The sequence below is a fragment of the Neopelma chrysocephalum genome, unplaced genomic scaffold, assembly GCF_003984885.1.
Source record: "Neopelma chrysocephalum unplaced genomic scaffold, ASM398488v2 Primary Assembly neopelma1_23, whole genome shotgun sequence".
Lineage (NCBI taxonomy): Eukaryota > Metazoa > Chordata > Aves > Passeriformes > Pipridae > Neopelma > Neopelma chrysocephalum.
In genome coordinates, this window is record NW_020897691.1 from 12,613,567 (window position 1) to 12,626,801 (window position 13,235).

A 13,235-nucleotide genomic window follows, 5' to 3' on the forward strand; every position below is an offset into this window, starting at 1 on the left:
ATTTTTATCATCTTGGTGATCTTCTATGTAATAAGAAAACCTTTATATATGCATATTCCATTCCTTCACCTCTTAATTGTTGGAGAACAAATGCATTAACTAGGATGGACTTGGGTTACTCATTGTCTGCTGACATCAGGGCCAGTGCTTTGTTAACAAGAAAAAATATCAAGAACAGATATACCCAGACTGTTTGTACTCCAAAAATTCCTCACTTTTCCTAACCAGGAAAGAAAGAAGATTACAGCTCTCACCAATCACGTAGCATGTCATCCAGGTTCCCTTGCCAAACACGCCTTGGAGAAAACGGAAGATCAAAAATACAGTAAAATTTGGTGCAAATGCCACTATGATACCACATATCCCAACCCCGAGACAGGACAGCAGGTAGATGAGGATTCTGCCGTATCTGTTGAAAAAGGAAAAGAAAGTGAACATCATGAAAAGACAGAAAGTTTTTTCTTTTTTTTTCCCTGACATTTCATTTTAATGCTAGATCTGAAAGTGCCTTTTTGACACCAGCCTTTTCCAAACGGTGGTTCTTTAAAACTTTGTAGGGTTGGCCCTTGGAACATGGAACTCTTCTCCCGATGGTAGCTATCACTATCTTTACGTCACTAATTTTAAAACTGGTGCTGTCCTCACCAGAACCCCTTTTGTTTTAGAAAACTGATTGTCTTTTTGTACCTAAACTATGACACATATGTTACAGTTCAGGTTTTTTATCTGATCGGGTTTTGGATAAGGGCAACTTTTGTTGGGAATTTCTGTTTTCGCAAATTGATTTCCTAATAATAATTGGAGCCAGCTGTATGAAAGTCAATCATTTCTTCTTTAACTGCTCCATGTGATTTTCTAGGTTTTGTTTAGGTTTAGACTGGTTCTTTTCAAAGTCTGCCTAATGTATTCATGAGTCTCATTTTCCAGCAAGAAACATAATTGTGTGCCCAAGGTAAGCCATAATTAAAAAAAAAATCTCCCTGTAGTTTCATAACAACTGTGTCTTGGAAGAAAACTAGATCTTTTCTCCATTTTTTTTAAGAAGAAGAAACTGGGAAAACTGATGTAGTTGTTTATATTACTGTAAAGTATTTGTGACAGATTTGTTTGCTCATTTTGTTCAAAAGGTTTCATGAGAAGAATTAATACAAGACAAAAACCAGGCTATTTTCAACCAGGTCCATTCTTTTGAGTGCTGCCAAGGAGACAAGAGTCTAATGGTCTAGCTGCAGCACATTCCCCCAGTGCTGTCAATGTACAACATTCATAGTTCTACAGTACTTACATTATGCTCAATAAACAAACACTCCTAGATATATTATTTTATTTTAATAATTAGATATAATATCTCTGCTCTTTCACACTCCTAAGGCGCTAGTGTCAAATTGCCCAGCCAGACACTAAGCAGAGATATCTTAATTTAGTCAGTGCCATGGCCTCCTTTCTGCCTTGTTTTTTCCATTTTTATCATATCACTTGGAAAGATGAGGTTTTCCTTAAAAGTACTTTTGTTTGCTAGTTCAAAATTTATCATCTGAGATGTCATTATGGATAAGTCTTTAAGTATTCCTACCCGCAAAGAAATGGTACTATAATTTGTTATTATTACTGCAGATTTGAAAGAAAAATAAAACAGGCAGAAAGAAAGTATTTTATGAACTGAAGAAAAATACTCTGCAATTGAAATAATCAGTGGTGCTCTCAGTCAGTGCATAGGTTGACTACTGTTAAATAGAGTAAAAAGCACAAACTAGGCTCCCTTCTTTACTTTCAGAGTAAAATAGAGCTTATGGGAGCTTCCCACTCTGGAGTAGGTTAGCTACTCAAGCCTGAATATCGCCCATGTCTTTTCAAGGAATCACAGAATTGGTAAGGTTAAAAGAGACTTTTCCCTGGTTTCATCCAGCCCTCTCAGAGTTGAGGACCAATTGGCAGGAGCTATGACCTCGGACGTAAGCATGTGAGTCCAGCCTGTGAACAGAGAGAGTTACCACATTGAGCCCCTTCCTTCTGTCCTCAAGTAGCTGCTTGCTTCATCAATGGTGCCTCTTAAACATCCTTCAGTAAACATCAGTCTAGGAAACTCCTCTGAATGCTTTCTTTCTGTTTCTCTGTCCTTCTGTCCTTCCTAAGTCCAGATGTGCACAGGAAACATTGGAAACCACAAGAAAAGCTCATTTTGTGACATTTTAAGGTCCAAACAGGATCAGTAAGTAAGACTGCATAAAGTTTCCAGCCCAAATAGAAGCAAAGATTGCATTGGCTGGGTTTTGTTAACACAGGTTGGGGACGTTTATCCAAAATTAATTAAACTTCCAAAATGTTGACACATACCTATCACCTCCCAGCAAACCGAACGATAGCAGAGCCTATACTATACCTGTCCGCAGCATAGCCCAGGGTGAACGCACCAGTCAGAAACCCCAGATTGAGGATGGCCTGTGAGAGATCCAGCATCCAGGCATTGCCACACACAAGATTATACTGTGGGAACAAGGGAGAGGCATAAAACATCTAGGTGGGTTATTTGTCATCCTCAGGGCTAAACATTATAGAAACTGTGTAGGTCCACATGGGATGGAGAGATGGAAAGGAAAGGGAAAAAGGGAATGGGAAGGGTAAGTTCAAATGTGCTTGCTCAACAGTAAGCACCGGTGGGCCAGGGAAGCGGAGCCATAGCAAGACTCTTCAAGTGGTTGTGAAGATAGAGAGAGAGCTCCTCCTTGCCAAAAGGCAATTGTCACATCAATTGTCCAGATGTGGAAAGCAAATTGCTCTTCTGCAAACAATGCTGTTAAATATGTTGCCAAGGCAAAGTCATAACTTTAGTGCAGAATAAGTGTCCTCAGCTATTGCTAATGAAAACATCAGCTTACAGCTTAACTTTTTTCTTAGTGCCTTCTAGATAAAAGCAAGAACGTGTGGTCTCTGAGGAAACTGAAAACAGATCTCAGGTCAATTTCAGACACATTGAATATGTATTTTCTTTGTGTAGCTTTCCCATACTTTTCTATTCCTTATACTGCAGCATCCATAACTCCCTAGCACAATAACAGGGATGGGGATGATGATGTGTGGGGGCAAAGGGAAGGGGTAAGTCATTATGGGGAAAAAATCGAAGAGACTAGGAACTAAAACAAAACTAAAAACAAAGTAGTTCTGTGGACAGCATGGCATTGGAAATTACTTTAGAGGTTCTTGGAGAATAAAGGAATACTAAGCACTGCAGACCATAAGGAAGCTGGGAGGTTTCGATCCATACCTGTGGTAATCTTTGGAACAATGAGACCTCGGGACCAAGGCAAGCCACAGACAACAAAAACTGCCACTATTTGCCCTAGAGAAACCCTTTTGCTTTCAGGTATGAGCTGTAAGGAATCTTTTCATCGCTAACAAGGGGCTGGTCACTGTAGCACACATAGTGTACCACATTTGTGCTCACCAGCACATATACAACACCAGTGCTCAAGCACTGTGCTTGAATGGAGTGGCCACAGGGTGAGCTGGAATGATTAACAGCCTCTTCTGCCATTCACATTTCTCCAGCTCTAAAATTTAGTGTCATGATCCCGAGCTACATCTCAGCCTATTTGCATGCTGAGTATGTAATGCCCAGCGAATATTACCTGGGCCTGAGATTTCAGAGATGCCTACACAGAAGAAGGGGCACCTCATGGGTCTCCAACCTGACAGATATCCCATCTCTGCTGACTTTATTTAAAGTCCTGGTTCTGATGCCAACATCATTACTCCAGGGAGTTTGACTGACCACCTTTCAACCAAGTCAAGCTATCAGCACTCGGCTTCCATTTCTGTAAATCTTGAGCAAGAGCTGCAGAAACTTCTGAGAGGAATAAATGCTGCTCTCAGCTGTCATACTCAAGGGCTATGGCAATGCTTTCCTAAAATAGCCCGAACGTGGAGGAGCAATTTCAAATGCTGCTTAACCTCTTGCTTTTTGAAACTATGACGATCCTAGCAAATAGTATCAAAAGGTGCATCTTTATCTTTGGAAAACAGTGGTTTTTTTTATGAGGATGACCATTAAAAGAAGATTTTTAGAACACAATGCAATTGCCTGTGCTGATGGCAGAGGTTGGGACTCTCTTTGACCCTTTTTCAAAGAATATATTTATTTTTTAAATAATTTGATCTCTCTGTACTGTAAACAGGCAATAAATAAACTGTCATGAAAGAAGGCAGGAGAACAAACAGGGGAAAGTATCTTTAACAGAGAGGACTCTTTCGTCTGTACAGCTATTTCCTATTATTTATGTGGCAGCTGAAACTAGCTCTTTGCTAACAATATAGTCAAATATTGTATTATTCTACTAAACAGGAACATACAGAAAACCTCTAAGGAGCTATGGGCTCTTTCTGAAGCTTAGTGACAATACACTATATTCTCCTAAGTTAGTCCTGCGCCTTGCTATTTCTAAGTATTAAAATAACTTCTGGTAGAGATAAGCATTTCTGGTTGCTTGACGTAGCACCCAACATTTAAGTCATCACCCTGCTAGTGTCTTGTTTTTCATTTGCAAACATAACCTTTAGAGGGGAATGTAACCTTTAAAAGAGAATTGCACAGCCTGCAGAGATCTTTTCTTTACCCAAGCCACTTGTCAGACCCACTTCACTGCTTGAGCTGTGACCTGGTTTGGTTGCGCCTGAAAGTTATCCGTATATGTATCTCTTGGAGGAAAAGTATCAGCAACACCTTACCCAGAGTCTTAGACTGCCTCCAGTTAGTCAGTAGTTCTCCTATATGACACTCCTTCAAAACACCTCCCATGTTCCTTGCTAGAAGGCTCCACAAAAGGTAGTGGCACAGTGCCTCCTCTCTGTTTCTGAACCTTCATATGCCCGTCCACGCATGGGCTGATGTTTACACTTCTAAAACATGCTAAAACATTATTGCAGTGGCAGGGAAAAGGATACGGAAAAGTAAAGGAGAGCCTTAGGTTTTTCTCCCCCTGATCTTAAGCCTATTTGTTGATCTGTGGTGCTGGCAACACCTACACCCTGTTAAAAACCAGCTAGCCAGTTCCTGATTGCAATCATCAAAGGTGATCTAGCTCAGCTGGCCAGCTCCAGATAAGGGCACATCCTCTTCCTCAGCATTGCTATGCTCCTGTCTAAGCCCCTCACTGCACAGGGGCAGGCCCCCAGAACAGCCCTGCAATTCATCTCTGCATTCAGTCCTGCATCTGCCTGCTTGATTTCTATCCATGGCATGACACAAAGCATTGTGTGCCTGAACATAGCCCCTTTCTGTTTAGGTTGTTGAGTAAAAAAAGTTGTACTGCCCAAATTGATAAAACATCCCCTTCTTCACTGCTTTCATCTTAGTCTTGGCAGTGAGCTGCCATTGTAAGCAGAAATGAGCTGCTGTCAAGAGACAGTCAGCAGGAACCAGCTCCTTCAGGACATCACTCTGTAGCATCCTTAATAGACCTGGGAAAAACAGTTTCTTCCACCCTGCCAGCCTTGCAGTACAGGTTGCAATACACCTCTGCTTGGAAATACATCCCTGTGGTGAACATTTTCATACCTGCTGGCAGCTTGAACATCAATGAGATGTTCAGATTTACAGTGGCACTGGTGTGACTTGAAGGAACAGTGCTGTTGTGTTTGCTGACCTCTACAGCAGCAGAAAACCACCTGAGTGAGATCTCTCTGGGAGAAATAAGAGGTTTTGCACTGGTTCCCTGTAGCTCATTAGTGGTGTAATATCTGTAGGAAGGAGTGGCAACTGGCTGAGATGGGAACAGAAGAAACGACTAATGACTGGGAAATATGGGGCTCTGGCAACTTCTCATTTCTTCATAACTTTGGCAGAAGGCAAACATTTTATACTTTAGTTTGACATACAGACTAATCACAAACCTGTAATTCCTGACACTCTAGAGACCTTTATTCACCGAGCAAGTCCCAAAACACTTCAGCACACCTATCCCTGAAGAAATATATTGCTTTAAATGACAACATGCCATTAAAAGCTCTGCAAAATGCAGCAACTTTGAGGAGGAGTTTCGAAGCACTTTACTGCCTGTTACAATTAAATTTCAAAATAATGGATTAAAGTCTTTGGTCTACAAAGAGCTCTATAGTGACTGCCCAGCCCAATTGCAACAGCATATTGAGAGCCCACACACACGTTTTAAATGGCATTCATACAAGTGGCCAAACAGAGAACGGTTTACCCTTTGACTCCCAGTGACAAACGGTTTAGGGCAATACTCACCATTTAAGGAAACCTGGGAAGATGTAGACTGTTCTTGCATGTTCCTTATTTGCTGCTGGGCAGTTCTTCTCCACCTCTCTTGTCCTCTGGCCTTTCAAACCGCTATCTTTCCCAAATCCTTACTGCAACAAACCCCCCTGCAAGTGCATGCAGTGGAAAGGGAGAAATTACCTTCTTTTTCTCTTTCCGTTAAAGCTTCTGTCAGAATGCTAAGGGACAAAGCAACCACACTGTCCTTCTTCATGTCTTGTTTCAAGCTGAGCACTTAACAGGTCAAGTGGAGTCAGTCTGTACCCTGCTGCCAGAGGCTGGGGCTGAAGCCCTGAGGGACAGATTAGTGTTGAAAGCTTTGCATATTTCTCTTATTTCTCTCCTATTCATGGCCTAAGGCCCAGCCGGTACCTTTTGGTCCCTGCCACTCAGATCACCTTATTCATTGAGTCTCCTAAGAAAGAAGACCTGTTCTGTCTTTCTTTCTTCTTATGTCTGTCTACGGCCAAAGCAAGAGGGAGGTAGGGAAACTCACCACCTCCTAAAGGAGGAAAAGCAGCAATTGTCCTCAAAACAATAAAAAAAAACCACCCAAAACCTCAGCCAGTGCCAGCAGTCTCAATGGCAGTGGCAGAAACACAGCCCCAGTGGCACAACCCCCGCAAGCAACTGCTCAAACGCCTCTCATACAGGGAAAGCTTAGTTAAAGCTTCATGAGTAATTCAGCAATTGCTGCTCCCTCTGCTCCTCTGTCTGCCCTTTTCCACTTTACCGCCACTAATTACTATTAATCCCACCATGACAGTGGAAATAAGACAGGGTACGGCCATGCCAGTAACAACAGTCATACTAGATAAACAATTGAGGGTGAATTGTGTTGCTTATTGCCTTGGAGGAGGATAGCAAAAGGACCAGCTGTGCTTTCTCCACCGTGAGTTTGACTGCCATATTATCTCCTTCTCTGAGTGACTATAAAAGCTACGAGACAAACATTTTTGCTTTCCTTATGGGTTTCTCTGCAAATGCTGACTGTTGATTTCTGAGACGGCTGGCGAGCAGAGGATTAAGAAGGTTGATTCCCAGCAGGTGCATAGACTGTTCAGATGATCCCTTGTACACCTCAGACCTCACACTTTGGCAACAAACTATTGCCAGGTCTCAAAATGACATCATCTACAGCGTGAAGACTTGCTGCAGACAGAGCATATTGCAATCTGTCCCTTCTGCTGAACTTTTGCCAACAAAGGGTCTAATAAATGCTGCCTAAAATATGCCAGCTGTGCTGTAGTTGCTGGTGACCACATAGACTTCCCTTTTCCTTTCATCCACCACCACAGGCCATTCCACCTGCAGATACAATTTTAGCTCATGCCCATGCCTCTAGGACTCACCAACAAAAAAAAATGTCTGAAAAAAATCCCTTTGCACATTATTTCCAGCCACCCTATTGCAGAGTGATAGATTTATCTCCACTAGGATAAAAGAACATAGTGCCACAGCCCATCAGTATTAAAGATCAGCGACTGCCTCTTCAGCATGATTTCCTCAGAAAGTTAGGTTTATTAACTTCTGTATGTCCTGGATATATATGTCCTTCAAAAGGCTCACCCAGAAGGAGACAGCAAGCAACACACTTCCTGTTTCTAGTGTTATGCAGCTTGGGGAGTGAGCTGGGCTCTTTTCCAGACCCCTGTGCCAGACCATGAAGCTGTGGCCCTCCTGGTCCACTATAGCCCCTCAGCACCCCTCCTCTTCCTCCTTCTCCATCTGCTGCTCAGAAACACAGGCCTTTCCTGCTCTCCTCCCACTGTAAGAGCTGCTGCTGTCACTAGCCTTCCCTCCCAAGCAGTGCCAGCCACCTGATTTGACCAGCATCATTTGAGGTGGCACCAGCTGGCATGAGCCAGGAATGTATTTAGCTTGATAATTATCCTCTCAGCCCTCCTCTCCAAGCAAAATCTGAGAAGCTACTGCATTCCTGTGCTGCAGCTGATGCATGCAGCCCTGTCTTCCATTTTCACAAGATGTGCAAGACCCACTCAATCAAACTGGAGCAGATTGCATTTGGTTAAAGTCCTCTGCACAGATCCACCACCTGCAACACTGCTGTGTCTTGAAATGATAGCTCAAAACCTTTGCATCAACCCAAATCAACCCAGGTCTGGTTTGCTCAGCTTTAATTTGGGCACCACAGCAATGGGCTCTATGTGCAGCACTAGTGGACAACTACTCGTCTAACCTGGATTGCCCTCACAGAAAAGCCTGACCTAAAACAGTGGGGCACAGAGACCCTTAGGTGTGCCACTACAGAAGTAGGGACCTACTCTCAGAGACTGTTAGATATCAAAAGAAGATTTTGAGAGGCAATCTTTAGCAATGTTCTGTTGCTAAATATTTAGCAATGTTCTGTTTTGTTCTAGATCAAACTAGCTGGCTTTGCCATGTGCTCCTGTGATGATTTCTTAATACAATTTGCTCTTCTCCCAAATGTTGAAGGACGAAAGCCCTGGTATGTTCTCCCAGCATCCTGCTGTACCCCAGCACTGAGAAGCAGGAGTCCTGCAGCAGCAGGTGATGCAGCAGGCACCCCAGGTGCTGCTTACAAAGCAATGTGTGCTTTTTGTCAATCCACATTCCCCTTTTTCTTTTGCTTCCTTCTGCTGATGCTTCCACAAAAGCCTTTGCAGTAGACAGCTAAGATAAGAGAATGGCAAGTGAGCAACATGATCAATGAAATCAGGTACTGCAATGCCATTCATTTCACAATAAGTCAGTCCATTCAGTCACATGATTTGACTTCTGAAAGGTGCTCAGAACTTATTGCAATAGCCTGTAGTTTGGCTGCCAGACCTGCTGTGTGATATGACATCTTGTCCCAGAGAAACACACACCTGCTTTTGCCCTCTACCTCCCCTGTTACAGTGCAAATCCACGCTAGGTGTGTGCATGCCATAGGCCCGGAAGACCTCCTTCAGTACACTGACTTTTTTTCTCTCTTTTTCTCCCTGAACATATGTCTGTGAGACTATCACATAACCCATCCTTTCAACTTTGTCTCCTTGGTCACTTCCACTATTGATTCAGTCAGACACAAAGTACCAGAAATATTAAGTTGAAAGAAACAAAAATATGTCTGCACATGTGGACAAAATGAAGCATTTACAAGCAGATGGATGAGAACAAAAATCTTTGGTAAGCTGATTAAACAGAGCAAAAATGTGCCTAAATTGAGTCACAGTTTGTTAGAGAAAACTCAGCTGAGAAAAAGGACACTAAATTAAATCTGGGATTTAAGTTGTCTTTGCTGAATGTATAACTCATTAACAAGATATCAAGCTCCTTTTAGTAGCTGATCTCAAAGCAATTGAGCCAGGACATGCATGCCACAAGCTTCCTTTTTAAATGAAGAAATCAAGCATTGTGGGATGTGATTTATCCAGAAAATGTTGCAAAACTGGAAACTGGTTGCAAGTGCCACAAGTCAGCCCACCACCCTTCATCCGAAGTGCATCCAGCCAGCAAGACTCTAGGAGTCACAGTGACACTGCTGGTGGAACTTGCTGCCCCAGCATAGGGTAGAGACGGTACCAGCCTGTCTCTTCTTGCAGACTGTTGCTCCACAGTTTTCCCAATATGCGCCGTTGGGGGCACAGGTGGGGAGTGCTTCCCCAGCATCCCTTCATCCCTTCTCCCTACCCGGGCTCTGGAGGGTCTCCCCAGCAGAGGAGAGGGAAGAAAGTGCGGATGGGCGAGGCATTTGCCTGAGAACGTTGAACTTTTCACTTCTATTTATTGCTGCAACACAAACACTGGTTTCTTTCTCCCTTAGTTGTACCCAATGGCTCACTGGAAAATCACAGTGATTTTGCTGGATATACAAATTGCTGCCATAAATGGACTCTGAGCACCATCTTATAGACACAAACTACATGCTTTCACCTACAGCAAGGCTGAAGGGGGGAAAAAAATGATGAACAAAAGAGGAATCTCTATACTTCTGTTTTTAAGGCGTAGCCAGGCTGGAGCTCCCAGGCAGCATTTGTCCTCCTGCCCACCCAGTCCCAGCTACCACTGCCAGCACAGGCAGAAACACATCATTATTAGGGAACAAAGTTTGACACCAGCTCCCTGCATGTCATTTGTGGCCCTCTGAGCAGCCTTGATTTCAGTGATCACACACATAAGCCAGTTCTGAACCTTTGCCCAAGGGCCAGGGCCAGTCAGGTGCTCCGATTTCTCTTTTCCTGAACACAGACCCTGGCTAAAGCTGCTCAGGTTGCGTGTGGTGCTGAAAGAATGAAGCTACTGCTCTGGAGAGACTTAAGCCTACAAGTGGATAAAGCAGTCCCAGCTGGATGGGAGAAAGATGATGAATTGAAAAGTCAGGAGAGGCATCTCTTTTCAATTCAGTGTTTGCTCAGGGAGGACACGGCTCTAGTGCAAGTACCCAGTTAAAAACCACAGTGGGAGGCTCATGAGACAGAGAGGAACTAGAGCCCTCAGCTGTACTGACACATTTTGCAGTGCACCTTGATGATTTCTGAGCCAATCCTTCTAAGTACATTGTGTTTTTCATCACTGCATGAGTGACAATACCGTGTAGGATGACCTTAAAATACACACTCCTAGTATGTAGACTGTATTTTGGAGCCAGATCACAGCCCATCCACATGATTACAGATTACACAGAGGATCTCCTAGGAAAGCATCTTCAATTGTCTTTGCAGCCTCACTAGAAAACCACTACATTTGTCAGTGTTTACCACTAGTGGTAATAGCCTCCGGTTCTCTGACACCAACATTAAGGAAAAACTGAGTGATAGCTTTGGGCAATAATGTGTGTTTGGTTTGGTTTTTTTTCTTTAGTAAGCACAATCATTTTTGCTGACTCCTGCCAGATCTCAGAAGGGCAGTCTGCCACCAGTTGTTTTTTGTTACCTACAGACTTAAACGTTCAGTACTGGAAATACAAAGAACAGATAATGTACAGTGATCCAGGTCAGCGAGTACACTTGGAGTTTACACCATCAAAGTTTCTGGCCCAAAACTGAGCATCAGAAGCCTCAGCTGCAAGGAAAGACTTAAGTCTCTATTTTAATCTGATATTCCTCTAGAGACAGAGCAATCTCTGCGCAGGGTATTTGGCTTTTCATGGGGCACTTGGCTTTGGGTAGCCACCTTTCAGATCAGCTCACCTTTCCCTAAAAGCTTGATGCCAGCACTTGATCATACTCATTGTCCTGATTTGCTTATGACTCAAAATAAAACAAATCCAGAAAGGAAAACCAGCCACCAAAGCAACGACCCTCACAGTGCCAATCCCATTTTACTGTTGCAAGCCCATACCAGGATGGATGCTGCTAATTAGAGGATGGGGGTTTTCCTTACCTCGCTGATGAGGGATGAGTGGGGCTGTTCATATATCCAGTTATCATGGCAAGTGGTGAGTGGCAGGTGGCCCGTGCTGTGATTGCCATAGTGGGCAAGCGGGCTGGCGCAGCTGACGGAGTCATCCCATGCGACATCCAGCCTCTCACACTCCCCGCTGGAAGACTTGTTCCCCAGGTGTAGGGGCAGTACTGTGAAGTTTCGTTCCTCTTCTAGCGTCCAGCCACATCGTTTACTTAATTCAGCTGCCCCAGGGATCCTGCACCAGAAGTTGTCTGGTGCTCGCCCAAGGAAAACCACGCTTGCAAACAGGGAAGAAAAAGTTATGCCTGTCTGGCTAAGGAGGAAAAAGACTCTCTTTTGAAATCTTCCGAATTCCCCAGCTTCCTTCAAAACCTCCTCAAAAGATGGCATTATGTGAGGTGGTCTGTCCACACAGAGACACAGAGACACGCAGAGACAGACACGCGGGTGTGCAGCGCTGCCGGTAGCATGAGCGGAGCCGGAGCGGGGCGCAGCTGCAGTCAGGCATGCGAGCGCGCCCTGGCACACGCGAGGAGACTCAGGGCATGTTAAGTGGCACAAGGCTTACACACAGCCGGGCAGAAGTGAGAGCTAAAGAGCGCAAACATATTGTAGGAGAGGAGGGGCGTGCATTTCCTATTAATCCCGAATGTTAAACAGATTATGTAATAAAACCAGTTAACTCCTTCGGGGCCAGTGAGGCGCAAATGCCAGCTCCCACTGTGGCTGAGATAAATAGGTGCAAGGATAAAGCAGAGAGCTAAATGGAAAAGAGCACAGAAGCTGTTGCAAAAAGCAGCAGTGAGTGATGCAGGCTCTGTGGGATAGCAGGGGCAGGAAGAAAGTTGTTCCAAAGAGACCTATGATCTTTCCTTCAGCAAATAGAAATGAATACTGTGGTGAAGTTTAATTACTTCTCCAAAGCACTACTTCAGTATCTGTACAGATTTAATTTACAAGAGCCTTTCCCTTCTATAGCATAAATAGAGTCACAAACCACAACAGTTTAAAACCCAGGCTTTTTCTTTTAAAATTTGATCTACCTGTTCAAGAAGGCTTTTATGTGACCTTGTTAATTTTCATTTCACAAAATCTTCCAAATATTTAAGAGAGAAATGACAGTGTCTCTTACTCAAAAATTAATGGAAAACAAGTTATTTCACTTTTTTACTCAGGTGTTTGTTTGAGGGTGGGGAGAAGGGTGTATTTTGTGTGCATGTGAGCACATCTTGTGCAGAACCCCCTAAATCAAATCAGATATGCAACAGTGGGTTTTTTTGGACTTTGTTCAAGGCCATGAGGTCCATGGCCACTCTATTTTATTGTGAGAAGGAACAAAGGGACAGCACCTATCAAAGATATTTCCTGCAACACCTTGTCTCTGGTTATCTATCACTTTGACCATGTGTGTCTATGGTTTTGAAGCAAAGTACAATTTCTAAAACAGTTAGATCCAGATCAAGGAAGGCTTTGATTACAATACAGGCTATCTGACACGAGGTTTTTAACAGACATGAAGACTGATGTTGTGCCATGAGCTCAGCAAAAACGCAGATTACTAGATGGGTGCACTGCTGTGCTTGCACCA

General features: G+C 43.5%; 1 protein-coding gene across 1 annotated transcript in view; it reads right to left on the reverse strand.

The window, feature by feature from the left end:
* SLC22A3 (solute carrier family 22 member 3) overlaps window positions 1-12,242 on the reverse strand; it is a 28,041-nt gene extending 15,799 nt beyond the window's left edge. Inside the window, exons 1-3 of the mRNA XM_027687092.1 lie at window positions 11,624-12,242; window positions 2,381-2,484; window positions 255-409 (exon numbers count right to left, since the gene is read on the reverse strand). Coding sequence (XP_027542893.1) covers window positions 255-409; window positions 2,381-2,484; window positions 11,624-12,037 — 673 coding nt within the window. The 5' untranslated portion in view covers window positions 12,038-12,242. The remainder of the gene's footprint in view (window positions 1-254; window positions 410-2,380; window positions 2,485-11,623) is intronic.
* Window positions 12,243-13,235: the final 993 nt, after the last annotated feature.